Raw genomic sequence first — 17,505 nt, forward strand, 5'->3', positions numbered from 1 at the left:
CATATCATTATCCTCTTGCTTTCCTGTTTCCGCTAACTGCCAATTTAGTAGACCAATTTCATTGCAGAATAAAAAATACTGGAAGAATGCAAAAAAGACAAAAAGAACTAATATAGCATCTCAGTAACCTCTGACATATATAATAGTCTATCACATTAGCTCACTCAGACTTCACTGTTATCTCAGACTTTAGAAACAAACCAATTGCTCCCTGATAGTGATATGTCTTTCTATGAGAAATGCTCGTGAGTTACAGACTCTCAAATTAGGGCCAGATTACTGTTTAACTCTTGAAGGGAGGCTTCTAATTCTTTTGTAATTCTCAAATTACTCTGAAAGAAACACCTTTGCAATGAATATACAACTTGATACCAGGTTATTTTGGGGACCTTCTTATAGAAATAGGTTCCTGGCTCTCAAACTTTTTATTGAGAGCCACTTTACACTTTTACAATTAATAACTCCCTGAAATAGCTCTTGCTAATGTGGGATATAGTTTATACAATATAGTCACAAACTATTTCCATTTTAAAGATATGCTTTTTCATTCTGCCCACTGTCCTTCTCTACCATGTCATTACTATCATTTTAGACAATGCTAGCAATTCTCAAGATGAAGTGTGGCAGAGACATTTGGGTTTGTTCACAAGATAAAAATCTATCGGGTATTTATGTAAAAACAGGATGAATTGAATCTATTACCTGGAAAATGTTGTTAGCCCTCTAAACTTAGAAAGCTGTCCAGTTTTCTGTTTAATTTTCTGGCACAGACCTGGTGATTTTGGTTGTGATTCCACTGCCATCTTTGGTATTCCTTTTTTTCTTTTTGCCAGGACTTAAACACATAGAATTGTGAATTCCAGTCCTGGCTCTCTACTTACTAGTTACGTGCTAAACATAGGTAAGTTTTTTGAAGACTTCTTGCCTCAGATTTTATCCATAAAAATGTTGGACTAATATCTATAAAGGGTTGTGGTAAGAATTTTAGGACGTGTGGTCAAATAGTGGTATTATGATTAACATTATTTTTAATGCAGTTAGATATTAATCTTATATTGAGTTTAGTATTTGGAGACATTCTGTAAAGTACTTTCACCTGATTGCTTTAATGACACAAATTACTATTATTTCAGCATTCTCACATCGTTATAGATCTAGTTCAGTTCAATTCAGTTCAGTTGCTCAGTCGTGTTCGACTCTTTGTGACCCCATGAATTGCAGCACTCCAGGCCTCCCTGTCCATCACCAACTCCCAGAGTTCACTCAAACTCACATCCATCAAGTCAGTGATGCCATCCAGCCATCTCATCCTCTGTCGTCCCCTTCTTCTGCCCCTCAATCCCTCCCAGCCTCAGAGACTTTTCCAATGAGTCAACTCTTCGCATGAGGTGGCCAAAGTACTGGAGTTTCAGCTTTAGCATCATTCCTTCCAAAGAACACCCAGGACTGATCTCCTTTAGGATGGACTGGTTGCATCTCCTTGCAGTCCAAGGGACTCTCAAGAGTCTTCTCCAACACCACAGTTCAAAAGCATCATTCTTCTGCACTCAGCCTTCTTCACAGTCCAACTCTCACATCCGTACACGACTACTGGAAAAACCATAGCCTTGACTAGCTGGACCTTTGTTGGCAAAGTAATGTCTCTGCTTTTCAATATGCTATCTAGGTTGGTCATACCTTCCCTTCCAAGGAGTAAGCGTCTTTTAATTTCATGGCTGCAGTCACCATCTGCAGTGATTTTGGAGCCCCCCCAAAATAAAGTCTGACACTGTTTCCACTGTTTCCCCATCTATTTCCCATGAAGTGATGGGACCGGATGCCATGATCTTCGTTTTCTGAATATTGAGCTTTAAGCCAACTTTTTCACTCTCCTCTTTCACTTTCATCAAGAGGCTTTTTAGTTCCTCTTCACTTTCTGCCATAAGGGCGGTGTCATCTGCATACCTGAGGTTATTGATATTTCTCCCGCAATCTTGATTCCAGCTTGTGCTTCTTCCAGCCCAGTGTTTCTCATGATGTACTCTGCATATAAGTTAAATAAGCAGGGTGACAATATACAACCTTGACGTACTCCTGTTTCTATTTGGAACCAGTCTGTTGTTCCACGTTCAGTTCTAACTGTTGCTTCCTGAGCTGCATATAAGTTTCTCAAGAGGCAGGTCAGGTGGTCTGGTATTCCCATCTCTTTCAGAATTTTCCACAGTTTCTTGTGATCCACACAGTCAAAGGCTTTGGCATAGTCAATAAAGCAGAAATAAATGTTTTTCTGGAACTCTCTTGCTTTTTCGACGATCCAGAGGATGTTGGCAATTTGATCTCTGGTTCCTCTGCCTTTTCTAAAACCAGCTTGAACATCTGGAAGTTCATGGTTCACGTATTGCTGAAGCCTGGCTTGGAGAATTTTGAGCATTACTTTACTAGCATGTGAGATGTGTGCAATTGTGCGGTAGTTTGAGCATTCTTTGGCATTGCCTTTCTTTGGGATTGGAATGAAAACTACCTTTTCCAGTCCTGTGGCCACTGCTGAGTTTTCCAAATTTGCTGGCATATTGAGTGAAGCACTTTCACTGCATCATCTTCCAGGATTTGACACGTAGTTTATTTTTGATAGGATAAAATTTCATTATTCAGGGTACTTAAAAGTAGTTCTCAAACACAGAAATAATATGTGCTCATAATAAACATTTAAAAAGTATTAGTATAATGTAAGAAAGTTTATGCACATACAATTTTGAATCCATTAATCAAATATGAATGTTGTAATAGTATACATTTCTAAGCCAATTGATAAAAATGAATGAACTTAGAAAAAATATTTTCCCACTGTTTAGTTTATCTTTTTTGTTAAACTGGGAGGGAATATATGTATTTGTGAATTTACTTTGTAAGGAAACAAATGGGATAATGCTAGGCACTATTCTAGAAATGTTTATTACATTCAATAATTATTCAACACATTCTAAAAGTTGTACATATATGTTTGTATAACATATTTGATATTAAATATGTTCTATAATTTATTTAACCCTAATGGCTATTGATGGAGACTTAGTTGTTTGATTTTAATATTTGATTTTAATATTTGAAACAGTTTAACACTAAACGTCTTACCACAATTATGTTTGTTCAGATCATAAAGTATATATTATAAGTGTGTATATGTATTTATATATATGTGATAAATTCTAAATGTGAAATTTCTGGATCAGAAGTTATGTACATTTAAAATTTTTATTTACATTGTCAAATGATAGCTAACAAGATTCATAATGACTTTCCTGATGAATCTGCCTGCCGATGCAGAAGACAAGGTTTCAATCCCTGGGTTTGGAAGATCCCCTGGAGAAGAAAATGGCAACCCACTCCAGTATTCTGTCCTGAGAAATCCCATGGACAGAGCAGCCTGAAGGGCTACAGTCCATGGAGTCTCAAAAGAGTCAGACACGACTTAGTGACTAAATAACAACAACAAAGATTGATAATCTACTATAATTGTTACATTTTTAAGATGTCTGAAAAATCTGGGGCAATATATTAATTGACAAATTATTTGAGTTGTGTAGATATGAATGGCTTGTGCTCATATTTATAAATTAACCTCAATAAGGCAAGCTCTGGGAGATAGTGAAGGACAGGGAAGCCTGGTGCCACAGTCCATGAGGTCACAAAGAGTCAGATACAACTGAGCAACTAAACAAGTCAGTTGGTTAAATAATATCTTACCTGAAATATTCTGATTCTGTATAAAGAATTTTCTATTAAATTGTATTTATAAATGCTTCATTTTCCAGTTAAATTTTTATATGGAGAAGCAGCAATACAACCATCTTAAAATGTCAATATATCAATTACATTGATATATCACAGAAAGTGTGATGCAAATACAAATAAATACCATGATCTAGTATTTTGGCTATTCAAAACAAGTTTGTACTTATGTACATGCTATGTGATATACTCTTTATAACTTAGCACTCAGGTAATGCACTTAAACATCTAACGAACCATTTAAAATTAGAAGCTAAATGTATCTGTGTAAGAATATCGGGCTTTAAAGCACCTTATTGGCTGGTAGTAGTGCCAAGAGTCCAGACTGTCTTGTTTTTATTCCCCATGTAGTGCCCAGTTACACAGTGAATAGTAAAGAAATTAAGCTCACTTTTTCTAAGCTGCTACTCTGCTTTAGTAGCATTTCACTGAACAATGGCAGACCAAAACAAAGGCAGTTGATAATCAGTGGTAGACTTTCAAAGCTCTAACTTTTCATGCCCACTTTTGAACCCAAATTTTCTAAATGTGCTGGAAGACTTTGAAATCCACGCCATTTATCTTTACTGATTCTTATCTGAAATATAGTAAGTCATATAATTATTTTTATTTTAAAAACATTTTAGTGTATATATCGGGAGAAGGCAATGGGAACCCACTCCAGTACTCTTGCCTGGAAAATCCCAGGGACGGAGGTGCCTGGTGAGCTGCAGTCCACGGGGTCGCGAACAGTCAGACACGACTGAGCGACTTCACTTTCACTTTTCACTTTCATGCACTGGAGAAGGAAATGGCAACCCACTCCAGTGTTCTTGCCTGGAGAATCCCAGGGATGGAGGAGCCTGGTAGGCTGCCGTCTATGGGGTCACACAGAGTTGGACACAACTGAAGTGACATAGCAGCAGCAGCAGCAGTGTATACATCAATAATCACTAGAAAATATTGTTATAAGTATTTATTATCACTTTTTAGGAATAATTTTTTCCCAAACGTGTCCCAAGAGAGGAAAGGTGTAAGAAAGTATGTGTATCCTGATCAGTTTTAATGGAATATATCACTTCATTGTTAAATGCACAAACCATTCTTTCTTAACTTGAGGGAGCCCCAAAATTCCCAATCACTGATGACTAACTTGAAAGATCTTAGAGTGTGAGCTGGATCTACTCAAGTCTAGAAACATTTTCTTCTACTTCCCACTTCCTTTTTCCAGGTATAGCTCTATATGATCCTGTTTTCTGCTTTTTTGTTTTGTTCTGTTCTTGTTTTGCCAATACTTTTACTTGACGACTTTGTCAAATAGAGCCTTTCATAACGTATTTTGAGGAGGGAAAGGCAGAAAGGAGAAGGCATAGAAAAAAAGCTCATTTGACTGCTGCACTAGCACCTGTTCAGCAGGACCAGTGTCTTGTTTTTCCCCACATTCATTTAAATGATATATTTGAAGCTGAACGTGCTGTCACAGGATAGGTGTTTGTTTTTGTGTCTCCCACACAAATCTTGATGATGGGACCCAAGTTTACTGGGCAGGTGCATCTAGTCTGTTTAAAATTTTGACAGGTAATATTCTCAATTCAGTACGGGTTTTAAGACTTGACATGTTCCACAAATTTCTTGAAAAGCAGCTGATGAATGAGCTTGTGGAATCCACCGTGAAACAGGCTACTTTCAAAACCACAGAAGACGACCTCAGAGTAAATTATGAGTTTGTGGCCCACACTCTTGGGAGGACAGAGAAATAAGACTTTCTTCCAAAAATTAATGAAGTACTGTGCTCTGTTTCAAAATCAAAGATAAGCTCCTACTCTCAGAATGTTGTTAGAAATATCCTTCTGTCTGGAGATGGGTTGTACTTCTTACACTCTCTCACCATCTCTTGTGTCCAATGACTCAGCTTGGTGAGCCAATTAACTGTTATCAGATGGCTGTCAGGCACTGCTTGGAAATCTAGTCGTTTCAAAAGGATGTTGTTCTAGGAAATTTGTCTCAACTCTGTATAACAAAAGAAACGACACATAAATATAAGTACAATTCAAGAAGAGTTGTTATATATGTGACTTGGTGAACTAAAATGATAAAGTTACCACATATACTATCCATACCATGTGGAGTTAAGACAATGTTTGGATTTCTAGTATCATCTTCTGGGGTATGATCATGCTCTCATAGCGTGTCTTCACTGGCCTAACTGTGTTCTTTGGGATAAGGTTCATCTCTAAACAAAGGTTTACCACTACTGACTTTATTTGGATCTTTGATTTCATGAATTGGCATTCCTTAACTAACGTTGCACAGATTTATTGTTCTTTGATATTAATTACTTATATTGAAGCTGTGGTGAACTTTTTACCAGTTACTTTCCCAATATACTCTTCTGTATATTCTGTGGTTTCTAATAAGAGAGTGGATTATGATGATGCTATCCGGCCCAAACAAATTACATTTCATCTTATCTCTGTTTATTTAGCACAATTTGATAAATATCAAACTAATATTTGGAGCTTTATTTGTTTTTCACATTCATTATGTATATGTCTAGGTATGAACAATAATATAATACTCATGGAAGATCACCAAATTCTTTTTTTAAACTTGACTACATCCTGTTTATTCTAACAGTAACACATCTGAGAGTATCTTCCTTCTCTTTTATGAATTGACAATATTCTTTGTCCAGAAAATATACTCCTTTCCTTATCTTTCACAAATCTATATTCTTTATTATAACACTTCAAAAAGTATTTGTTTTTAATATGATGATATACTTTTCTCTAGAAAATATTACTAGTTTGTTCAATATTACCTTTATTCTGGAGCCACAGCCTTGATTCCATATTCAGTCCTCTTCTCTAGATCCTTTCTTCACTTTCTCTAACAGCCAAATTTATCAGGAAGCTAATGAGACTTACCCATCAGGGCCCCACCTTTGTATATGCCCCTTGATAAGCCCTCTATTTAATTCTGAATTCACAAATTTGCATTCTATTTCTAAAGAGGACCCCCCCCCTTCATCCAAATTATAGAAAATTTAGGCACCACAAAGCCTTGATCTGCCCTATTCCTTTATAGGAATCAAGAGAAGGTTCATGCAAATAAAAAGTAACGCTGTGTCTGGATTTAAACTTGTAACTTTGCAGATTAGCAGTCTAATTCTCTCTGGTGGCCAGCTCTTCTATGTTGTTTGAGGTGAATAGATGTAATTCATTTATGGCTTAGTGCATTCTTCTATAGAACCCTATTTTACAGTGAGAAATTAATACTTTTGAAAACACGTATGTGCTATGTTGTTGATATGGAATTTTTTATTTAACCCCCACTAGAACCCAAAACTTAAGATCATGGCATCCAGTCCCATCACTTCATGGGAAATAGATGGGGAAACAGTGGCTGACTATTTTTCTGGGCTCCAAAATCACTGCAGATGGTGACTGCAGCTATGAAATTAAAAGATGCTTACTCCTTGGAAGGAAAGTTATGACCAACCTAGACAGCATATTAAAAAGCAGAGACATTACTTTGCCAACAAAGGTCTGTCTAGTCAAAGCTATGGTTTTTCCAGTGGTCATGTATGGATGTGAGAGTTGGACTATAAAGAAAGCTGAGCACTGAAGAATTGATGCTTTTGCACAGTGGTGTTGGAGAAGACTCTTGAGAGTCCCTTGGACTGCAAGGAGATCCAACCAGTCCATTCTAAAGGAGATCAGTCCTGGGTGTTCATTGGAAGGACTGATGTTGAAGCTGAAACTCCAAAACTTTGGCCACCTGATGTGAAGAGCTGACTCATTTGAAAAGACCCTGATGCTGGGAAAGATTGGGGGCAGGAGGAGAAGGGGATGACAGAGGATGAGATGGTTGGGTGGCATCACCGACTCAATGGACATGAGTTTGGGTAGACTCTGGGAGTTGGTGATGGACAGGGATGCCTGGCGTGCTGTGGTTCATGAAGTTGCAAAGAGTTGGATACAACTGAGCAACTGAACTGAACTGAACTAAGAACCTAAAACTGTAGGAATTATGGTCCCCAACTGTGCCTCAGAGTATTAATTTGTCCAAGCTTATATACAGCTGGCAAGTTTGCCTCTGGGATTTAAACGGAGCTTTGTGTGACCCTAAAACTTGTAGGGCCTCCATACAACACAGCTGTAGTGGTCTTTTAATTTCTCCTCAATTGATATTTGGTTTTATCAAGATCATCCATAGAATACAAAGTTAGAGATTAATATGAGGGATAAAATAAAAACTTTTCAAATAAATCACTTGGTAATAAATTTAATATAATGTATTGCATTTTTCTATTTGCCACAAGCTATAATAAAATTGTCCATGAGGACTATTTAAAAGAAACATTCAGCTCTAAATAGGTGGCGGTGGCAACATTTTGCTTTCACAGAACAACTTTTCACTTCCTCACACAATTAACATTGCTATTCCTCCTCCATACATATCCAAGTGGAAAAAATTGTCATGGGATTCTGCAAGGGCCAGGAAAAGAAAAAAAGAACACGTCCTCTCTTAACTTTCTAGTTGGCTAACTGTAAACTCAACATTTGGAGGATGGATTTATAAAATCTGGCCATAGTTGTGCCAAATATTTATTTGCAAAACGGTAGATTTCCTTAATTCTTAAGCATAGATTTCCACAACTCTGTCCAATGCCTCCAACTCTGCTCACCCCTACCTGTGACTCCTCTGGCTGGGGTGGGGGCTAGTGATCAAAGTCCGGAAGGTCACGGAAGGAGCAGCCCGGGCAGCCTCGGTAGGCTCTGTAGGCGACGATCAGGTAGTAAAACCCCGGGAGGAACACCAGGATGCCGACAGTCAGGACTGGGAAGGCTCGATTGGCGCCCACTTTGCTGATATAGCCTGCCAGCAGGAGGCAGCCCGTAATAATGAGAAAAGTACCAACCAAAAACTGTGAGAAGGCGCAGGCAATGGCCTTAAAAGGAATGTCAGTACGGCTTTTCTCCAATACATGAGGTCTTACGACACCTGGGCATCTTTTCGGCTTTAAGCTCTCTTTGGCAGGTGAAGTTTCCTTCTGACGGTTAATATGTCCGCCGCCGGGGCTGGAGAGCTTTGCGTATCTCACTTTGCCGCTGGGCATGCTAGCAACCACGTTGGTGCGAGTGGGCACGATAACCCGCTGAGTGGGTGCGGAGCTTGCCGTGGCCACACAGCGGGCGGAGGCGCCAAGGCCAGGGCGTCCACCCAACGGCCGCCTGACCACGCGGTGGGCTGCCCCGGCACCTCTCCTTCATCTGCCTTCCCCTTCTGGGAGACTGCCCTGTTTTTGATGGAATCTCTCTTTTAACATGTGCGTTTGCCATTGTTTTGATAATCACCAGATTATTGGCTGTATTTGTTATTTTCTTAAGCCAGTTCTAGTAAACTCCCAAATCCTTTACCATTAAAACTATTTAGATTGAGCAGATTAGATTACATTCTTTGTTTTCATTTAGTCAATTTCATAGAATTTCCATTTATACTTGCTTATAGCAGGTGCCCTCAATAAAGCTCAAATCCTGACATGATGATCAAGGGCAAAATATGTTCAAAGACGTCAAGGCATTTCACTCCTAAATTTTGGCTCATTTTACAGGGGACAGCTCTCTTGTAGGTTGCGTTGTCTCAACACTGATTCAGTGATTTTGGGAGTGATAAGCTCTTTGGAATGTTAGAGTTTAATGAGAAGCAGTGTGATGTTTTAGGAGATTGCAGAGGGGGGCAGTTTCTACTTTATGAGAGTTCAAACTGGAAACCTCTAAGTTCTCTCTCAATATCTAGAATATCTAGAGAGCTTGGTCCAGAGCTGCAGCCTCTGGTCAAGGTTCTTACTAACCAAACGTTTGACTCCTCCTTTTCTGTGTTCTATATCTAATTCTTACTGACCTGTGTGTCTTATAAGTTTATAATTCATCTTAAAATTTATTACCTACTACATTCATCATCCTATTTAATTCAATTTGACCTCATTTGGAATGTGCATTCTAAATTCAATCACAAAGTTCTGCTTTTTTAAAACATATTCTTTTATATTTGGGATTACCTCATTATCCTAACTAGAGTATAAATTTGTTTATGGAAGTAATAGTATGACTTCCCCATTCTTTTAACCACAGAGATCCTAGCAGTGGGCCCTTGACCTTCTGCAAACCTAGTGTTTGCTGGGTTAAATTTGCTACAAAATGCAAATATTGTTGTTGTTGTTCAGTTGTTAAGTCCTATCTTCTTTGTGGCCCCTTAAATGCATGCTTAAACTCATATCCATTGAGTCGGTGATGCTGATAATTTTCCCTATAGCTATTTAAAGTTAAATTATAATCTTACTTTTATTTACATGCATTTTATAATGTACATCTCTTCTTCCTAACATATCTCAGAAATGTAAAGTTGGAGTGGTACATTTGACCCCAAGGTCACACAGCTGGTAATTAATGATATGAAGAACATCACCCAACTAGTAAGAGCTAGAGGTGAGTCATTTGTAATGGAGATAAAGCTTAATTTCATTCTAGTTTATTGTGTTATATGCATATGATCACATTTGGTATGAGCCAAATGAGAAAGATAATGTTTCAGACCTGTATGTTATGGGCTGTTGAGAGGAAATCTGTGCATTATGAAAGAACAGAGCATTCAGAAGAGATATCTTTGAGAAAAAAGAGTTGAACTGAGTCCTGGGAGGACATTCTTATTTCAAACAGGCCAGTCTCAGAGAGGCTAACCACCTTCAGTGAGATCCTGCTGGCACAAAGGAGATCCCTGTCTGATGTTGAAATTGTGCTTCTGGGAAACAAGAAGAAAAGGTATAAATCAGAGAGCATAAACTGTAGGGCAACGCTGACATAGCAGAATACAGAGGAGTTTGGTAATTCATTGTAGAAATGTATTTCAAATATTTTAACATTATTATTTTATTAAATTGATTTTATCAACTAAGATGATCCAAATTATGTTTTGTTTGCTTAAATAAGGCCGTAAAGTTTATTTTGTGCATATGTAGGTATATGAACAATTTTGAAATTTAAGAATATAGTAGATATAAATCTCAGTACTCATTTAAAATAATTTAGGGTCCAGACTTCGCTGACATTATGTGACAATTTGGCCAGTTGTTAACTTGGGATAATTAAAATGAAGTGGTAGCTTTATAGACTTGACCCAGGTATCACCTCATGTGTGTATGTGTTAGTCGCTTAGTCGTATTCAACTCTGCAATCCCATGGACTGTAGCCCTCCAGGCTCCTCTGACAATGGAATTCTCCAGGCAAGAATACTGGAGTGGGTAGCCATTCCCTTCTCCAGGGGATCTTCCTGGCCCAGGGATTGATGAACCCAGGTCTCTCACATTGCAGGCAGAATCTTTACCATCTGAGCCACCTACCTCACATGTCTCTAAATTAAAAGTGGTCAGGATGCAGTAAATTATTCAGAGATTTGAAGCTTTCAACAAAATATGTGTTATTTGTGCAAAACTCACTTGCAGCTGACTTTTTTACTATTTGCTCCTCTGTTACATGTGGTTATTGGCAACTGACAGCAACAAAATCATGACTTTTTTTTTCAGGAAAAGATGAAAAATATTCCTATTGAGTTTATCTGGGGGTAATAATGAGCTTTAAATTCAAGGCAACAGAAAATCACCTATGATATTTGTGCATTAGAATGACACAGATATATAAAACAATGCAGGTACTTTCTTGATTTTTTAAATATTTTGCTCTACATTGCTTCTTTTAAGCTTTGAATTTAATTTTGGGCCTAGTTTTTTCCCTTGACTAGATGGGGTAAATTTTGACCTTGACTACTTAGAGGAGACACGTTTCCTACTGCTTAACTTACAGACTATTTTAAACTCCCATACCTCTGTTTACCAGGAGAGAAAAATGGGACTGGTGGAAAGAATATTTCCATAGGATCCTTTCATGAATACGGTCCCTCAGTTACAATTCAGTCTTCTCTCTGGTAGTATGCTTCCCAATGATTCTTTTCTCCTTTGATGAGAAAGAAAAGATTGTCACAGTGAAATAACTCCAGGATGAGCAGCCACTCATGTTTACCATCATTCTAAGCTGGTCCCATCACTTTATGGGAAATAGATGGGGAAACAGTGGAAACAGTGTCAGACTTTATTTTTGTGGGCTCCAAAATCACTGCAGATGGTGACTGCAGCCATGAAATTAAAAGACGCTTACTCCTTGGAAGAAAAGTATGACCAACCTAGATAGCATATTGAAAAGCAGAGACATTACTTTGCCAAACAAAGGTCCGTCTAGTCAAGGCTATGGTTTTTCCTGTGGTCATGTATGAATGTGAGAGTTGGACTGTGAAGAAGGCTAAGTGCCAAAGAATTGATGCTTTTGAACTGTGGTGTTGGAAAAGACTCTTGAGAGTCCCTTGGACTGCAAGGAGATCCAACCAGTCCATCCTAAAGGAGATCAGTCCTGGGTGTTGTCTGGAATGAATGATGCTAAAGCTGAAACTCCAGTACTTTGGCCACCTCATGCGAAGAGTTGACTCATTGGAAAAGACTCTGATGCTGGGAAAGATTGGGGGCAGGAGGAGAAGGGGACGACAGAGGATGAGATGGCTGGATGGTATCACCAACTCAATGGACGTGAGTTTGAGTGAACTCTGGGAGTTGGTGATGGACAGGGAGGCTTGGCGTGCTGCGATTCATGGGGTTGCAAAGAATCGGACACAACTGAGTTACTGAACTGAACTTTGCTATACAATACCTATTTTCTTCTTGTGGAAAAGCTTCAATTAAATGGTTGTATTACTGAATCATTAGACTTGGACTTGGTCTGGTTATTCCTCTATGTACATCTGGTTTAATGGAATTAGATTGTTTACAATAGTTACCTACCCCTCCCCCACTCCTCACTCCCCACCCCCACCCCCTGCCACACACACATTAGTGAACCTTCTATGGGCTACAGCAGAAGCTGTTCTGTCGGGGGCAAGATCAGAGAGAGACAATAGATTCTCCTTTGTCCAAGGTTTTGAAGAAATTGTCTATTTAGTTAAATGATTCCTGTTTAGAAATAATTGTTATGAAGATCACAAGTGATTTTACACATCAGCAATTTTGATTTTGATTTATTTTGATTAAAAACATTTAACAGTACTCTCCATTCATATACACATGTACTTTTCATGGTCTGTTGTTCACTTGAAGATCCATTCATAATTTAGAAAACAATAGTGGAAATATTAGTATTTCCTTCTTTTTAAAAGAATTAGATGCATTACTGGACATGCTTATGTGTTTACTAACTTTTCTTATCCCTTTCCTTTTATCCTGTAATCCTTAGGTGATTTTCTGGGAATTTGTCCTCAAATACACCTTTTCTGTATATTGTCTGTCCTTTACTGTGTGCGTACTGACCTCTGGCCACATCAAACTATTTGGCGATTCACAAAAGCATCAATACTTCTCATCTTGTGAGTTTTCATACTTCCTACTTGTTTTCCCAGGAATAATTTCCCTCTTTTGTCTGCCTAGTTACTTTTATACTCCTTTGAGAGTTAAATCATTAAACACTTTTTGTGTGTGTGTGATTACTATGTACCAAGCCCTGTGAAATAATAGAAAATAGTCAGTCCCTTTTCTCACAGTGTATTTATTTCTCCCAGCATAAGAGTGGAGAGTGAAGTGAGACTTCCCTGACCCAGGGGTTAGGACTCTGCACTTTCACTTCATGGGGCATGAATTCAATCCCTGGTCAGGAAGCTAAGATCTCACATGCTGCAGGCAGTGTGGTCAAAAATAAATTAAAAAAAAAAAAGAGGAAGAAGAATGGAGAGAGAAGAAGTGTTAAATAAAATACACAAATATAGAACTGTAGACTGCAATAAATGTAATATGAAAAAGTAAATGAATCAATAATACTAATTGTGTGATCTACACCACATTAAGAAATCAGGGAAATCTTAGAGAGAATACAGATGTGGGTGAAAGAACTATTGGTCAAAGAGGCTGTGGCTCTGTAGAAACTGATAAGAGACAAAGAGGCTGTAGAATAGCAAATGAAAATCTCAGCAGTGTAGGCTGAGACTGCAGTTGGACCTGGACTAGCCACACTAGATTTTTAAGGCTATAAAGGTACTGAGGTGAAGGATGCATGCTCGATTAGTCACTAAGTTGTGTCTGACTCTTTGTGACCCCATGGACTATAGCCCAGCAGGCTCCTCTGTCCAGGCAAGAATACTGGAGTGGGTTGCCATTTCCTTTTCCACAGGATCTTCCTGACCCAGGGATCAAACCCACATCTCCTGCATTGGCAGGCTGGTCTTTACCACTGAGCCACCAGGGAAGCGATATACATATATACGTATATATATACGTATATATATACACACATATGTACATACGTATGTACATACATATATGTAAAAAGCATTGTAAATCAGTTCAGTTCAGTCTCTCAGTCGTGTACAACTCTTTGCGACCCCATGGACTGCAACATCCCAGGCCTCCCTGTCCATCACCAATTCCCTGAGTTTACTCAAACTCATGTCCATCGACAGAGAAGGCAATGGCAGCCCACTCCAGTACTCTTGCCTGGAAAATCCCATGGATGGAGGAGCCTGGTAGGCTGCAGTCCATGGGGTCACTAAGAGTTGGACAAGACTGAGCGACTTCACTTTCACTTTTCACTTTCATGCATTGGAGAAGGAAATGGCAACCCACTCCAGTGTTCTTGCCTGGAGAATCCCAGGGATGGGGAGCCTGATGGGCTGCTGTCTCTGGGGTCACACAGAGTCCGGACATGACTGAAGCGACTTAGCAGCAGCAACAGCAGCAGCATGTCCATTGAGTTGGTGATGCCACCCAACCATCTCATCCTCTGTCATCCCCTTCTCCTCCCGCCTTCAATTTTTCCCAGCATCAGGGTCTTTTCAAATGAGTCAGCTCTTCGCATCAGGTGGCCAAAGTATTGGAGTTTCAGCTTCAGCATCAGTCCTCCCAACGAATATTCAGGACTGATTTCCTTTAGGATGGACTGGTTGGATCTCCTTGCAGTCCAAGGGACTCTCAAGAGTCTTCAACAACACAGTTCAAAAGCATCAGTTCTTTGGCACTCAGCTTTCTTTATAGTCCAACTCTCAAATCTGTACATGACTAACTGGAAAAACCATAGCCTTGACTAGACGGACCTTTGTTGGCAAAGTAATGTCTCTGCTTTTTAATATACTGTCTAGTTTGGTCATAACTTTTCTTCCAAGGAGCAAGCATATTGTAAATCAATTATATTCCAATTAAAACTATATAATAAAAAAATAAATTGTAGAAATCAAATTTTGTCCATACACTGCAAGGCTAAAAATAAAAAAGAACTGAATACCAATACTGTAATCCAGTTGGTAAATTTCTTTTCACAGAAATATAACTTAGCAATTGTTATACTACTTACATGTGTACTAGTGTTGAATATATAAGCAAGTGGATTGTAGAGATCACTTTTTCAGTCTAAGAGAAAGAGGGAACATTGGGACTATAGACTGTCTTTGAAAAACTTTTATAGATCTACTTATTTAAAAAAAAGAGGTTTGAAAATAGATCTTGATAACTGTCTAGGATGAATTCTTCAGCTTTGTTCTTATTTAAGGACTGTTAAACTGATGTTCTATTTTATAATTTTTATTTGGAAAGAGTTTGCTCCATAAGAACATATAAAAATAATATAGAAACTCATGGAGAAGTTCCCTTCTCCATGTTTCCTCCAATAATAATATCCTACATAACCATAATACATTATCAAAAGCATGAAGTTGATTTTAGTAAAATATTAATTCAAAAACAGACATTGTTAAGATTTCACCAGTGTTTACATGTACTTGTTTTGGGGGTTGAGGTAATTATACTCCTATGAAACATTATCTCATGTAGATTCATGTAAACTTCAGCACAGTCAGGAGATACAAAGTGCCCCATCACCACGAAGAAAGCTCCTGTCATTGCCCATTAGTGGTTATACCCACCCACCTACTTAAGCACCTGGATTTTTCTTAGCTGCTTTGCATCACTATAATTTTGTCAGGTTGAGAATGTCATGAAAACAAAATTATAAACTATGTTACCTTTTGAGTTAATCTTTCTTCAGTTAGGGAAATGCCCTTGAATTTGTTTAAGTTATTGTGTTTTGTACATTTCTTTTTATTCCTGAGTGAAATGCCATTGTATGGCTATACTATGGTGTCTTTATCTGTTCACCTACTGAAGGGACATTTGAGATACCATCTAGTTTAGGTTATTACAAACAGGTGTAATAAATTCATGAACAACTTTGTGTGTGAATAAAAGTTTCATTCTCTAGGATAAATCCACAACAGTGGGATTGCTTAATTATGCCGGAGACCAGCTCCAGCAGCCAGGGAATCAGCCTGAAGGGGTTAGCAGTGTCGGAGGACGAATGATGTAGTCTCTGACTCATAGTACAGAACTACATGTTTATTTCAAGCTTCAGTTTCTCTTTTATACTTTGACCAAACCATTAGGTCAGAGGTTTGACATTTTCAGTTTCCCCCACCCAGATTTACTGTCTCCAGCCACATTCCTCAATTTGTATCTTATCTTTCTAAATCCTGTTTGCCCCTAGCATCTTAAGATCACTAACTCCTAAAAAGGCTTCTAATTATTCTTGATTATTCCTAAACCCTAAACTCAGCAAACTTCCTTTGCCAATAAACATTTCCCTCACAAACAGGTCTCAGATAACAATCCTTCCCATGACCTCAAGCTGCGGACTACATGCTCATCCTGGGACATTCTTTGTAAAGATCCTTGAACAAATGTCAATGGTTACTTTATAGATTATTTTCTGGGCACAGCTGCACAAGGCTTTGTGCTTTCTCATGCTCCTCTCAAGAACAATAAGCACCTTAACATTCTTTCCAGCCAACTCAACCAAAGAAAGGAAGAAACAAGTCAGAATCACAAGAGCTAACTCCTTCATCCCAGGACCGTGCCTGCGGAATGAGGAGAGGGGTTTGGGGCCATGCCTCCATTTTGTCAGTAATGCCTAACATGGCTCCTGACATAATTACATGGTGTTGTTGCTGTTGTTTAGTCCCTAAGTCATGTCCAACTCGTTTGTAACCCCCATGGACTATAGCCTGCCAGACTCCTCTGTCCATGGGATTTCCCAGGCAAGAATACTTGAGTGGGTTGCCATTTTCTTCTTTAGGAGATCTTCCTGATCCAGGGATCTAACTGACATCTCTTGTATTGGCAGGCAGATTCTTTACCATTGAGCCAGCAGGAAAGCCCAATCATATGTTGAGTATATGTTTAATTTTATTAGAAATTTCCAAACTGTCTTCCAAGTGGCTGTGACATTTTGTGTATTACTCAGCAATGTAAGAGAGATCTATTTGCTCCATATCATTGGCAGCATCTGATGTTGCCAATAGTTCATAAAATCGATTCAAATAAGTAAGCAGTGATATCTCACAATTGCTTTATTTTCTGTTTCTCTGGTGACTAATGGTGGCACATATAGTTGGAAATGTTCACCGTTCCTTTGTCCTTTATGATAAAGTGTTTTTCAAGTCTTTTGCTGATTTTCTGATTGGACCAATTGTTCCCTGACTGTTGAATTTTAGAGAATTCATTTTCTCTGGATATAAGTCCTTCAGGAGATACTGTATGTGATTTGAAAATATTTCCTTCCAGTCTATGGCTTTTCTTTCTTTCTTTTTTGAAAATAAACAGCTTTATTAAAATAGGAATAT

At 38.4% G+C, this 17,505-nt stretch overlaps 1 protein-coding gene across 1 annotated transcript; it reads right to left on the reverse strand.

The window, feature by feature from the left end:
- Positions 1 to 8,470: 8,470 nt before the first annotated feature.
- LOC102278990 (transmembrane protein 230) lies at positions 8,471 to 9,816 on the reverse strand. Its single transcript, XM_070376443.1, has 3 exons — positions 9,812 to 9,816; positions 8,789 to 8,984; positions 8,471 to 8,728 (listed from the first exon to the last, which is right to left on the reverse strand). Exons 1-3 carry the CDS (start codon positions 9,814 to 9,816, stop codon positions 8,471 to 8,473), a joined length of 459 nt encoding a protein of 152 aa, XP_070232544.1.
- Positions 9,817 to 17,505: the final 7,689 nt, after the last annotated feature.

This window comes from Bos mutus, chromosome 9, assembly GCF_027580195.1.
Source record: "Bos mutus isolate GX-2022 chromosome 9, NWIPB_WYAK_1.1, whole genome shotgun sequence".
NCBI lineage: Eukaryota > Metazoa > Chordata > Mammalia > Artiodactyla > Bovidae > Bos > Bos mutus.